This window comes from Conger conger, chromosome 10 (genome assembly GCF_963514075.1).
Source record: "Conger conger chromosome 10, fConCon1.1, whole genome shotgun sequence".
NCBI classification, from domain to species: domain Eukaryota; kingdom Metazoa; phylum Chordata; class Actinopteri; order Anguilliformes; family Congridae; genus Conger; species Conger conger.
In genome coordinates, this window is record NC_083769.1 from 16,534,064 (window position 1) to 16,548,820 (window position 14,757).

General features: G+C 40.9%; 1 protein-coding gene across 3 annotated transcripts in view; it reads right to left on the bottom strand.

Annotated features, from left to right (window-relative positions):
- LOC133138222 (potassium voltage-gated channel subfamily KQT member 2-like) overlaps window positions 1-14,757 on the bottom strand; it is a 63,469-nt gene that overhangs the window by 12,701 nt on the left and 36,011 nt on the right. The window contains exons 9-14 of one of the 3 annotated variants that reach the window (XM_061256799.1): window positions 13,983-13,985; window positions 9,731-9,799; window positions 9,157-9,186; window positions 3,530-3,762; window positions 2,823-2,870; window positions 1,216-1,233 (exon numbers count right to left, since the gene is read on the bottom strand). In XM_061256799.1, the coding sequence (XP_061112783.1) occupies window positions 1,216-1,233; window positions 2,823-2,870; window positions 3,530-3,762; window positions 9,157-9,186; window positions 9,731-9,799; window positions 13,983-13,985 (401 nt within the window). The remainder of the gene's footprint in view (window positions 1-1,215; window positions 1,234-2,822; window positions 2,871-3,529; window positions 3,763-9,156; window positions 9,187-9,730; window positions 9,800-13,982; window positions 13,986-14,757) is intronic. The other 2 variants (XM_061256800.1, XM_061256802.1) reach the window with 2 other exon arrangements.

Genomic DNA, 14,757 nt, shown 5'->3' on the forward strand with positions numbered 1-14,757 from the left:
TTCAGGACACAAATATGCACCATGAGTAGCTTTCGCATTCACTGCATCACAGAAGAAAAAGATTAATTAAATTTTTCCACATAGAAAATCTTACTCATGCAGTATTATTTCTCAAAAAATGTATATATCTTAGTGTTGTCATGCATTGACGAGTTAAAACTACACTGCAGCATGCAGAGAAACATAAACCATTCTATAGCCACATTGATACAAGGAATGGCAAACATTCATATACAGTAAGTATATAATGAAATTGTTGGTGCCAAGCCAAAACATTGTATTGTTAAAGAGAAATTAAACTGTCAAGAACCTCAAGGAGCAGCTTCTATTTTATCTGGCCAGCATAACATTGTGTTATCTCAAGAGGAGTAACAGACTTAACATCATGTTAATAAGTTGTTGTTAGTCCACTTGCTGCATCTCTTGGGACTATAATTTCCCGCTCTAGAGAATTATTGCACTTCGATCCCTGATCTTAGCAGTGTTTGTACCATACTCTCCTATGGCGACGCTGGATGAGAGTCTGCCAAATGCTAGTCAGGCAAAAGTAATATTAAACACTGATAGGACAAAGTACTGGATGAGAATGTTCAATGCTTCAAAAATCCAAAATGATGCAAGGTTTTTTCATGGCACAAACTTATTTTTTAAAAGCTGCAGAGCATCTATAGATTCTGCAAAAAAGCTATTTCTTGGAGGATGAAAGGGGCATTGTTAGGAAGTCTGTCATTTTGGGCCACTGCATCAATGTATTTGTCTCCAGTATCCTCTCTGACATACGGACTTGGACAGGGCCAGAAAATAGCTTTCAAATATAAATCTGCACCAGGATCACAAAGAGCCCACCACGCCACACTGATGGACAGGTACGGTAGGCCAATCGCAGGACAAGCGCATCGGGGTGGTGCGCTTCTGAGCTCGAGGGTTTTTGGGTGGAGGCTGTACCCAGGAAAAAGCATAGGCAGCTTCCTTCATGCAGGTGAGAATGCGGGATGGCAGACATTGGGGGGGGGAGTCAGTCGTAGGGATGGGCCGATGGTTGCAGTAATGGCGGAAGGTTAATGAGATGTTCTCTAATGCCTGACATGCAACAGCCTGTCTCAGACATTCTTTTCTGAGATTTAGATTTCAGCGATGTAATGTTTGTGCTTTGTTAGATGTTTTTTTGTTACGTTCTTGCAGTCAACCCCTAGCAGAGGCACGACAGTCTCTTACTGATCAACCCCTCAATTGCTGCAAAGAAGCGGAGAGGAAGAGACAGGAAATAAAGTTGGTTAAGGAACAGTTAAGAGGATATGTTAGATAAAATTAGTAGTTATGATCATTTCAAGGCAAAAAGGCATTTCATTTAATTCCACATAAAAGCACCATGAGCTCTAAATCTTGGGATTTTGTTGTTGCTGGATGTTTGACAGTGTGCCCTCAGAGTGCCCTCCCAATGTGCCCTCAGAGTTCTTAAACGGTCAGAGACCTAATATAATCCAACCTAATCTAATCTAGTCTAGTCTAATCGAATCTAATCCAGCCTAATCTAATCCAACCTAATCTAATCTAATCTAATCCAACCTAATCTAATCTAGTCTAGTCTAATATAATCTAATCTAATCTAATTTTAGCGCATCACAATGTGCTTAGTTCCTTTCTCCTTCACAGTTGTTTCTCAAATTTGCTCAAATGAAAGACTTCCTCCATCCCTGGGATTATTATCATTATAACATTTTTTAAAAGTAAATATTATATGGCAAAGCACATGAATATGATAAATGAATATGTTGCATAATAGACAAGGGGTGTCTATCGTTATTTAGAATGTACTGTTCACAACTCGTGACATTAAAATGAATCATGTTCTGCTTCATAAAGGAAATCTGCTGTGCTAGAACATCTGTACTGGGATGCGTTTTCTGGTGGTGACACTGGGAGGTGAACTCTCAGAGAAAAACAAAACCATGGTTTGAGTTGTGTCTTACCATCAATGTACTCCACATACATTTGCAGTTGTTCATTCATTTGCTTAGGGTCTGCCTCACAAAAACATGCAAGCTCTTAATGCCGTAGAAAGTTTACCATCTGCATAGTTTTTTTCAGACTTGCTTCAGAACCAGCTATTAATCAATAAAGGTTTTGATCAGAGCTTTGATTCCTATAAGTAATGAGGTGCCCTTGGAATCTTCGTGTAAATTGCTTATGAAGAATCTGATTATCTGGACATAGGGGGTGTAGGTAAAATACAACATCCCTGAATTCTATTTTGATTGCAATGAAGTACAACTTCCATTCTATAGAATTTGAGCAAGTCCTATTAACCATTAAACCATACCGTATGTCTATGTGTACATTAGCTACTTGAACCTGATGTAAACTAGCAGTAATGATGCTATGATATGCAGTGTCCCTATTTTATTAGTGAAATCTATTTTTTTATTAAATGAACATTTGATTTTGGTTGGTTCCATTGAAACATTAATAAAGTACAGAATTTTTCACAAGTTGACAGTTTGTCAATAATTATATTGTCTATTTTCTTGTGCATTGCCAGTCAGGGGTGCCAATAATTCTGGAGCCCACTATACATAATTGATTGCATGTACCTGCATATAAAACATAAAACACAGTGATTTTGTTTAAACATATGCATGATCTGAGGTTAATGCCACATTTCACCAGTGTTCTGAAATAATCAATTCAACTATATAGAAAATAAGATTCGAATATAATATATAATAAGCTACAAAAGCACAATAGCAATAGCATAGCTATTGGCTGTGTGGTTATTTTACTGTAGATGTCCAAACAGACAGCAAGCCATTCCTTTTTCTGACCTGGAGAGCTCTTCGTTTTCAAATCTTCATCCTGCATCTCAATCATCACTTTAGTACCGATGTCGAAGAGAGATGAAAAGGGTTCGGTCAAGATTTGACAGACAGAATTATGTTACAACACTGTAACAACTAAGAGCCGCAATTACAAAGTGCTGTATATATTTTCATCATATAGAGCACAGAAATATAGACAAACAGCTCCCTGAAATTGTAGACATTAACATATTTTCCCAATACTTTTTGTTCAGTGATTCATGATGCGATATGACATGATTGATCGGAGCTGATGTATAATGTTTTGTGAATACAATACCCAGTCTATGAAAACACAAAATCACAGTCATGAATGCAACACCAAACTGTGACCTCTCGACCACAGAACAAAACAACCAGATTAACGAATAAGGACAAACAAGGTCTTCAACGCAGCGATAAAACGCATCGATTAATTCTCCTGACACCGCTGTCTCGGACTGAGTTTGTCATTAACAGAGCTTCAGATCACCGCGGGGGGAACTGAAACGATCTCCAAGCACAAAGCAGGTGTCGGCTTTGATATTTGGGAGACTCTCTTACCGCTGCATACACAGAATGCTTTGCGGCAGGCTGACATTCTCATTGGCCGACACCCTCTCCCGCCACCCGCCCAAATCAACGGGCGCGGGTAAATGGCTCACGGCCGGTGTGACGCGGTTGGGCGACCCTACCTTCTGAGTTCTGGCGGGAGGCGCTGCCCTTCATGCGGAAGGCCTGCCGGGCCCGGTTGCGCTCGGTGAAGCTCCAGCTCTTGGGCACTTTGCTGGGGCTCTCCTCCATGATGTTCTCGGCGCTGGGGGACCGGCGCATTCCCTGCCCCGGCCCCTGGGGGGAGCTCTTCCCCTTGGCGCTCGAGCCCCGCGGGCTGGAGAACACCCTCTCTTTCAGGCTCACCTTCTGACCGCTACGGGTGGGAAGAGCCAAAGAACCACAAAGAACGCCGACATTGTGAAAGCATGTTCTGTGAATGATTCTTTACAAGCACCATATAACTGCGGCAAACAAATAGACATTCATAAATGCTTATACTGGCAGGCATTCACTGTATATATACATACAGTAACACACTGTAAATATGGATATGTATGTCACCACTGATGCACTAAATTACATGCCTAGTGACATACTGCAACCATTCAGATTGTACTAAGATTTGAACTGCTTTTCAACTTGTTTATGCTGTACAGTACCATCATATGCTTTAATCTGTGCCCCCATTACAAAAGCTCATAGTAACAGAGTTTGACCAAATTCTAAAATGCAGCAATACATCTTACCTCTGCAGTAGTTCTGTGGGCAGTGTTCTATAGCTTTTTTTAACCTCTGCAGTTGCACGCACACACACCACACAACATTCAATGACTGGGCAAACAGAGAAAGACAAGCAAGCAAGCAAGCACTTACCAGATATATCAAACAACCTGATCACAAAAGCAAACTCATCACAAAAGGTCATGTTCCCACAGAAGTCATAACAACATGCATTACAAGCAAAGCACGAAGCTTAGCACCTGCTACACTGACCCAGGTTACACAGCTCTTTTTTCAATTTTACACTCTGATGAGGACTGTTGAGGACTGCAAGTGTGTGTGTAAGCAGAGACATGTTGATGCCCAAACTCTCTCCCACATAACATGGGCAAACAAAATGGACCGCAACATGAAGTAAAAATACAAATAAAAATAAAAAACATTTCAAATGAATCAAAAAGGAAAAGTAAATGACCATGGGTAAGTTGTCCAAGCACGAAACACAGGACAGCTACACTGTTGCTAATAGAACTTGTGAGAAAACAAAAAGGAGTCTTCCGCAAGTAAGCTTCCCTACTCTGACCTAAACTATCCAAAACAAATAAAGAACCTGCCTGACCATCGACCAACTTAGAAAAGAAACAAACTAATAAAAAACAAGAACAGAACACTTGCAATCTAAATGTAATCGAAATGCAATTTAAAAAAGTGAGGTCAGCAGAGACCAACAATTATGCCACGGTCAAAGTCACTTAGATCACATTTCTTTCCCATTCTGACTTTTGGTCTGAACAACAGCTGAACCTCTTGACCATGCTTTTATGTCTTTAGTTCCTGCCACATGATTGGCTGATTTATTATATTTTTTAAATATTTACAATATTTCAATTAACAAGCTGATGTACAGGTCTACCTAGTACAAGTGATCACTGAGTGTATGTAATATAAATGTGTATGGGGGGTGCAGAGTGCGCAGTAAATTAAATTGTGTTCTTTTGCACGTTACTACTTGAGTAGAGGAAACACTCACCCAAGAACAGAGCTGTGATATTTTCACTTAGATCAGACAGCTAATCAGAGTAGTGCTACAGAATATTGACCTGAATAAGACAGCCAAACATGACAGGGCAGTGGTGTATTTTCTTGGATCAAAAGAGCCAATCGTAGTGGTGTTTTCCCCCATAGGATTCCTGATAGAAAAGAATGCCATGGTATGTGGCCTCTGTAGGCTTAAATGGGAGGTAGTCCTGATGCTAATAAGATGGATGGGCCGTTTGGCTAACACCTGGCGGCCATTACACTGCACGGGAGGGGAATCCCTCCGGAAAAAAAGTACAGGTGACAAAATGAATAATAAACAAACATAAAAACAAAGTGTAGCTGTGCAGATGTTAGAATTTGTGTTATATCAGAGTGAGAAAAAATCCTCTGATATCACACAAATATTCCGCTTGTCCTGGGCAGCACCCACGAAGAGCCTCTTAGCATGAGCTGTTGTGACTGAAATTCAGGGAGTTGGCAGGATTATAGATGGCCGCCCACTATCAACATGAACGTGAAGAAGCTCCGATTTCGCTCTTGGTCATGTGACGAAAGGACATTTCATGGCAATGTGTACAAGTATGGATTGTTACGCTCCCCGAGGGAGGTACATGGGTTGCAAGTCTGCTTTTGTTTTCTTCTCTGTGTTTTAAACGTATTACTTATTGCATTATATACAGTATACTGTATTTGTATGGCATTCAACTGTTTTTTTTTCCTTCTGTTTTTCAAAACGTACATTTTATTTTATTGTGCATACAATACATGCAGCTTCCTTGAACCACGTGAGGTTAAATGGTCTACTGAGCATGTCCAGCCAGCTGCTGTTCATCTTCACTCTGTAGTCTGGTGCCTGCTGTGCTCTGACATTATTGAGCCAGAACAGTGCAACTGCTGACTAACACTGCTCCAGCACAGCACAAGTTACTAATACACTGCGATGCAGGGGAAATTCCTGCCTGTGTGGGCTGTGCCGCAGCCAATCAGGCTCGCCAACATTCTCAGAAATAGCAGTATTTGTTATTTTAGTTATTTTATTAAGGATCCCCATTAGCTGGTGCCATAGCAACCAGCTAGTCTTCCTGGAGTCCACATAAAAACAACAAAAACAATCTCTCTTTAAGTAAAAACCATGCAATTGCCAATGCAAAACATAAAAAACAACTCAGAAATATGATGAGAAATAACTAACTGGTCCTGCTGGGATTCCCTTCCAGTCTACAGTACGGGGAACGTCACCGCACCAAGGACTAGTGCGTTATCTTGCAGCACCACCCTAAATGGCCCTATGCCCTCTACTCTGCAAACATAAAGTCTGTTTATCACCTCATCATAACACATCTGACTGAGTGACTATTACACAGCGGTGGCAATTTTACAGTATCACAGTTAACATGCCGTGCTCTACGAACAACTCAATGGCTGCTCATTTTCCTCCTTAGTCTCAATTCAACTAAATTATATTTTTATAGCAGTTTTCACAAAAGACTCAAAGGCATTCAGACTTTGACTAACTCCTCGCCTGGGCTACCCACAATCTAGTATCACTTTCATGTAACACATTTATCATTATCTTCTAACACTTTCATGTTGCAAATGTAGCATATTGATGTTGTGGCTCCTTATCATACAGTGGGCTCCAGAATGAATGGCAACCTTAAGAAAATAAAGAAAATAAAGGAAAAAAGGCCACCTATAATAAACACAATGTATAATGATCTATATTTTATGTTCAAACTCATGGGAAACTATATACTTTTAATAGAATAAATTTACTCCCATGTTACAATCTTTTTGTAATCATTTTTGGTAATCATGGCATCCTTCTAATTTATGACTCAACTTTACCGCTTACTGTGTGAACTACACTTGATGTGCATGGCAATGGACTGTTTATGTAGTCCCCTATTCTAAATTTGAAATAATCCTCATACCGTGCCAAACAGTGCTTCCATCACTAAATCATTACACTATAAGCCAAATCCTTCATCCATACCAAATTTCATCATCCAGATATCCATCCATAAACCCTCCATTTCAACTTTTCAAACTGATACTTTATGAGAATACATTATCTGACCTGTCTTCCAACGACCTTCAGTATGTATTTATAGTACGTTGCTTTGGGGATAAAAGCATCTACAAAATAAAATATTATGTGATATTTGGTTAGAGAGGGAGGAGACATACAGCATTGATACTCCCTTTATGGCAGTTCTCACAAAATTACTGGGTTTCAGAGACGATCAATATACTCATTGATCATCAGAGATGTGTCATTCTATTAAATTTTTTAAAGAAAACAAGTCGGATTAATTCCATTGAGAACTAGCAAATGAAGCTAATCCGCAATGAATAGCTATGTCAGGATGTTCGGGGGAATGTCTGACATGATGAAGATCTGTTGTGTGTGCCAAGCTTGGCTGATGTAAATGTTTCAATGACTGATTTACATTCATAATGAATGCCTGAATGAGAACATTTCATCTGGTACAGTTGCTGTAATAAGTGTTCACCACACTTTGAGAGGTATCTCTGATACCTCTCAGAGTGCAGTATGTTAGAATGCACCGTAAGATTTAAAATTAGCACTCCCTGCTGGGTGCTTGGAAACCATCAACTGAAGCAGTGTCAGTGTAGAGTAGGTCAGAGGTTTTCGATCTTGATCCTGGGGGACTTGCGTATGCTGGTTTTTGTTCCAACCGCAGTTGCAACTCTGATATGCAATGAGCTGCTAATTGCTCTTCATTCAACACTTTGAATGTCTCAAGGGATGATTTACCCTGAAGAGCCACACTGTGTGAGAAATGGCTGTGTAATCCATAAAGGATAAATGTCCCATGTTCACATCCCAGGTCTTTCAATCTGTAAGATCAGCTAATGGTTTCAACATCTGCAAAGGTTTTTGCAATGCTTTTTTAAAATTAGTAATACACACGTGGTCACATGTTTGAGTGACAGGTCAAAAACAATGGGTGCTAATAAAAATGAGTTATTTAACACCTGAGTTCCACCCCTAGATTAAGTTTAAAAACCTGAATCAATGCACTAAGTAGGCATTTTGGGAAAACTTTGCAACAAAAACATCAGAATGACAGAACTACCAAGGCAATTTCATCCCCACTTGAGAAAGTAGGGTCTTGGAAGTCTTATTTTGCAGAGTGCAGTGTGTAATATCTGAAGTTAGTCCTGATATTAAAGCCCGGGGTTGCAATTCAAGGACAGTAATGCTCGTTAAAGGCCAATTACAGCTGGAATGCTGAGTAGGTAGTTCCATAATGATTCTGTTGGGGAATTGTTCTCTAAATGAACATATTTCCTATTCATTTAGATACCACTGATATTTCCCCACAAAAGTAAACACCTTCAGCTCTACAACACAAGGTGATGAAAAAGACATGAGACAAGCATATTTCAGGGCAAATACTGAGCAGAACTTTATATTGTATTTGTGCTTGCTGTATATTTACATTGCCAATATAGTCTTGCTTAGAATCATCTCTGTGAATGTAACAACTATCTCCTTTATACAGACAGCTTTATTCTGACACAATTTCCAAATTATTGAGATGAATATGTTTATAGGCAATGCCTACATACAAGTTATGCTTAAATGTGATGTAATTACACAGAAATACAATCCATGTCAATGCTTTGTTTGTTTTCTTTAAAGGTCAGTCCTACAGTGACTTCACTTCATTTCTGCTACCTTTCAGAACTGGTTTCGAGTGAGGTTTGAAGTTAAATTTATTCTAACCAAAAAAAAAATGATCACAGCCAGATCTTCATTTTGGCACCAGGTGATATTTATGGAGCTCACAAGGTAGATATTTGTGGATGAGAATATCATGTCCTTAAGGGAATCTTCCTGCAGGCCAGACAGTATGCATATAACATCAACTGACGGCATGCACCGTGGATCAAACACGGAGTGCGGGAATAACACAAGAGCAGCTGACATTGGCTCAGTGTAGAACAGAGTAAAAACCTGCTCTGGGACACCAACCTGGGAGAGGGATCTGGCTGTTGTTCTTTCCTGTAACAAAATAGAGAAGAGCAAACACACACACACACACACACACACACACACACACACACACACACGCGTATGCATGCAGGTACTCACATAAACACATACATGGGCACAAATACATAAATACACATGTGCCCATACGCATGTTACACACTCCCACACAAGCACACATGCACACACATATATACATGCACATGCTCACACATATATACATGCACATGCTCACACATACACCCAAACACATACACACATGCACACACGCAAACAAACACTTGAGCATTTTTCTCAACATTACTCAAATGGTCATTCCCATAAAGCTAATTAAAATATGCATATTGCATTGTACTATATTAGAACAATGATTATTCAATAAAAGTAAATAATCACATATCCTCTTTAACATCGCTCTGACACATTAGCCAAAAGCCCTCCCTAGTCAATATCACATTTCAGTAATGAAAAATGACTCTCTTTTTATCTGGCCAGGTTCCCTCAACCCATCTCCAAAAGCCTATCCCTCGACACTACAGCTTCGGTGAGTTCTGACCTGAAGGACAGCCCTGATTTGCTCTTCAGATTGCGCAGAAGGTCCAGCTGGTTCAGGGGAGGAATGAGTCTGCAAATACAGAGGTGAGGTCACATGAACTCCAGCCAATCCTTTTAATACATCTCATTAACAGCCACAGTTTCACTGCAGAGAAACCCATGCATCTACTGCTCTTTTGTAAATACATTTGCAGCCTGAAGAGTGCTCAACATAAAGGGTGTGACGGTCGTTCTCAGGACTGACTGAATCAACTGCAGTAACTGTGTTTCACCATTAGAGGCAGTAGAGGCAGAACAGGTCACTAGAGGGGTGGCAGCTAACTTGAGTAGCGGCCGCTCGGTTCCTGAAATGAAATATTATTAATAAATAATAATGACTACTTCTGTCAATATCTATCTAGAGCACACTCACAAATAACGAAAAGTGCCTAAAAAGGTACAAATGCTTGTCGCTGGGGTGGTGCCATATAGGTACATTAAATTGTACCCCTAGCAATGTATAATGGATTTGTACCTTTTTTGCTTGGAAAACATACTCATTTTTACCCACTGCTGTATTTCAGGGCACATTTGGGAAATTTGATCCTTGAAGAACAAAAATAAACCATGAGAGAGAGTGCATGGATTTATCAGTTTGTGGGGCAAAACTACAGCAGATGGCAGTATCTTACCAAATACTCCCAGTTCAGAATTCAAGATGCAATTTTCCAAGGATGGCAGTGCTCCAAAAATATTGATCCAGGACCAGGTTACCCAGCCCGAATCCTGACTCTGTCCCTCAGCAGAGCTGATCCAGGGTCAGTATTTGGGAGGTGGATAGCAGGTACAATATTAACATGCTGAGAGCTCCAAAGTGACAACAGTGATTATATTTATGAAGAAGCAAAAAGATTCATTCAAAATCACTGCTATCTATTGGACACCCTCTGCCTTCTGGCTTTGTCCCAGCACTGGCTTGAGTGACTGAAACAGAGCTAGGATAGGCTAGGAACCTAATACCCCTGTTGTTCCAGGTGCCAATAGGCTATTGGCATGGTGGCATGTTGAAAACCCTCAAAACCTTCACGTGACGTCATGCATTGGGCATGCACCCTTGAACGACAAACTAACTTTGGACCTGTTTGTTTGTTTGAGCCTCATTCGGCATGGTTCAGGGTAGAGCTGATGTCGGGAAGCTGCTGTCATGCGGCACAGATGAGAATGTCTGTTTTCTGTGAAACTAAGCAAATTGGGGAGCCGGACCAAAATTGCTTAGTTTGATGTATGTTATGCAGAGGGTTGCACTATTCCAGGTGCTGATATTTGTCAGTACGGAGGACAGCACAAGAGGCGTGAGTCTGCAAATCGTGGCATTCTCAGTTTAGAGGAAGTTAGAGTAGAGCTGGCTCTCAGCTCCTTCTGAAACTGACAGACTCGAAGCTCGTGATGCTGTTTGTGAAATCGTATTTACATTGACACTTTCAGCTGACACTTGCATCCAGAGCAACTCACACAGATCCGTTATTTACAGCACATTTATACGGCTGAATATGTCAAGGGTATGCTTGAGGGTACGATTCAACAGCATCCAAGTTGGGAACCTCTTAGTTCCCTCACCATTAGATTGCAGTGCCTACGGTTATGCTCCACTAGCTATGCTAGCAATTTTGCAGTTATGTAGGTTTTCAAACAAATTAGTTTGACACAAATATCCAAATTGTGACTGCTAACATACTGTAACAGCCTGCATTTTTCATTATTCCTTTATCAGCACAAAATGAATAATGACAAAATGCTCTATGCATACTGTAAGCCATCAGCTCATCGAGATACGTAGTCTGCTGGACAAAGGACAGGAAGTGATGGATATCCCAGGTTTGCAGCCAAATGCGAGTTTGTTTCAGGCTTTAAAAGTGACTTTGAGCATGAAAAGTGATCAAACTCCACTTTAGGCCTCAAAAACTAGCTTTTGTCTAAGGCTACTTTTGGTCCTTTGCTGAAACTTATGTATGTTATGTTCCATGTGTGTTTTCTCATGGCCAATTTATTTTAAAAAGCGGAGTTCAGGAGTCCTGCCATTGGCACCCCAGTCGGATCTGGAAAAAGACTCATACTTCTATATTGAGCGATAGAGCGAGTAATTAAACCTCAACAAGCTATCAAACAACTGAGACTTCCCAAAGGTCGTTCTCCGGGCCCACATTACCCGCATGCAACCACAGACACACACGGCCGTGTGGGTGATATTACTGTGATGTAGGATTACCAGATTTAGAATTTGTCAAAACCAGACGCATAACTGCCAACGAGGTCGGCAGCGATCGGCCCGGGGGATGTGAGGATGGGGGCGGATTTGCGGGGAGTTGGAGGCAAGCTAGCTACAGTTACTTGTTTATCTAGTCAGTGCTACAATATGAGCCAAGAAGGATCAAATGTAGTCTACCAGAGTACATACACAAGCACAGTGAATGTTTGACTGTCTGAGGAGCCCTGCAGCTGAAACGGATGCAGTCCTCCCATTCTTCACATACGCTGGTGTGAGGAGCTAATGCAGTGGTGGCCAATGTTTAACTTGACCTAACCCCCAGCAGGAAAAGCTAATTATGCCCCTGTGATGTAGGTTTCCCAGTCACAACTGACCACTGACACAGCCCAAATTTAACATGAAGGGTGTCAGCTACATGATCCAGGCTAAATTAAACAAACCTTTTCCACTTCCTCCTAAGAACTGCAGATTCTTTTTTGTCCCCTCTAGGGAACATGAGACTCTCCGGTCTGTTTTTCAAGCACCATATTTTATATTATGCTAAAACCTACATAGTCAGTAAAAATAAAGTAATATTTATGAAAAGATTGCCAGTGCAACATATTTTGTCATCCAAGACTATTATGTCAAAATAACAGGGTCTCAGGAGAATAATACGAATCGCTATAAACTACAAATGTTCTTTCCTGCAAATAAATAATGAACACATATTGTAATTTCAGCTGGGAATCTGGTCTTACTGTTAAATCATAGTGGGTTTATTTTTAGTTTACCTAAGGGCTAAAGATCCAAAAAAACGATTATATCCCATTACTGCTACTCTGAGACCTGGAATAGATAGAAAAAAGATGCATGGTGCTGAAAAAAATAGTTCAATAGAGCCATCTTAAGCCTGCTTTACTTCATCGCATGACCTTGTGTTGTGCAACAAAACATTAAAGTGTCACAGGACGTTTTGCATTTGTTTCAGCAAATGATGACAATGAATTTCAGTGTTCCATCTGGCTGTCCAATCAACACAAGTACACGCAACAAAGTACACGACATAACAAAATTGTACAGGTGTGTGACTGTGGGAAATTTTTCAGTTTAAAAGTCATTGTTGTCATACGACACTTGTTGCAAGGGTGTACAGTAAATGTAAATCAGGCTGTACTCATATTATCTCAAGTACTGGATGCATGTACTGATCAGTTGACATCACACTCCCTCATGACATCATGAAACACTTAAACAGTTAAGGTGAACCATACCTCCATTTTATCAACACTTAAACAGTTAAGGTACACCATACCTCCATTTTATCAACATTCTGCACAGTTAAGGTAAGCCATTCCTCCATTTTTATCAACACTCTCTACAGTTAAGGTAAAACATACCTTCATTTTATCAACACTCTGCACAGTTAAGGTAAGCCATTCCTCCATTTTTATCAACACTCCGCACAGTTAAGGTAAGCCATACCACCATTTTATCGAAAACACTGCACAGTTATAGGCCTAATAAAGGAGGGCTCAGTAAGCAAATTCCGGCACATTCCATTACCCCGAGTCATTGCCATTTAATGCAGCTAATGGCCTCTCCAATGATGATGTATGCAGATTTCCCAGGGCAATAAATCATGTGGTCAGGCTGAGTGAAAAATAACCAAAAAAAAGGTATGGATTGAGCAGCAAAGGCTATGTAAAGCGATCCATTCAGGGCTGAATGGAGAGCCCGCACTCCGGTGCGGAGCGGGGGAGCCAGGTGGCGCGGTGAGGGCATGCAGCTCAGACGGTACCTGTAGGGGCTGGACGAGAGCAAGCTGGAGGATTGCCGCACGTTAGTAAGGACGCAGCCGGGGTGGGGACAGGGGAAAGGGGACCCCAGCAAAGGAAAACACATACTGTGAGGCCCCAGAAGGTATATACACTCGGAAAAAAGGGTTCTTTGGCTTGTCCCCATACGGCAGGGGTGCCCAATCGTGAGCCCCAGAGTGTGCAGGTTTCATTCCAACCAATCTCAACACCTGCTGATTTCACCAATTGACACATCTTCAACCGGAAAGGAGGGAACTTATTAGTGAACTCAGCGGGTGAAGCGATTGGTTGGAATTACAACCTGCATATTCTCGGTCCTCCACAGCATGGGTTTCTATCGAACCCTCAGTCATTGGTGTGAAGTGAGGGTCCAGACAAAGAACCATTTGACCTGAGAACAAACCCATTTGAAACTAGAGAGGGTTCTTTGATGGATTCATAGGGTTCCTTGAGCCTATCACTATTCTGGAGATAAACAAACTGTAACAGACACACTCTGCTGGGCTTCAACACAAATTAACATGCAGGTTGACCATGTATTCATAGTTCTGTCCTACTTTGTGGAACAAATTCCGTTTAGTTCCGTAAACCATGTTAATGCGTAAATCTCCGGATTTACAAGTGTCAAGGTTTCAGTACATCTTGTAACTGAACAGTGCAGCAAGTGTTGAAAGCACACCGCATCCCTCATATAAACCCAGGGTAAGTGAAAATGCCTGAGACTCTTTTGCATTGCCTTTAAATTAAATCAAATTACTGTTCAAATAGAGTGCCCCAAGCAACTAACTCACCTGTATTAATTTAACCTAATAATTTATTTAAATGATAAATGAATGGGTAGGAGAGAGCAAAAGCCAGAGGCAAATCTGGTCCTCCAGGGAAAAGGTTATCTCCCTCAGTGAGCCCCACTAAAAACCTGTACTTACAGAAGGCTGAGAGCGAAGCAGGCCGCCCATGCTGTAGCCCACACCAGGGAACGGCTCA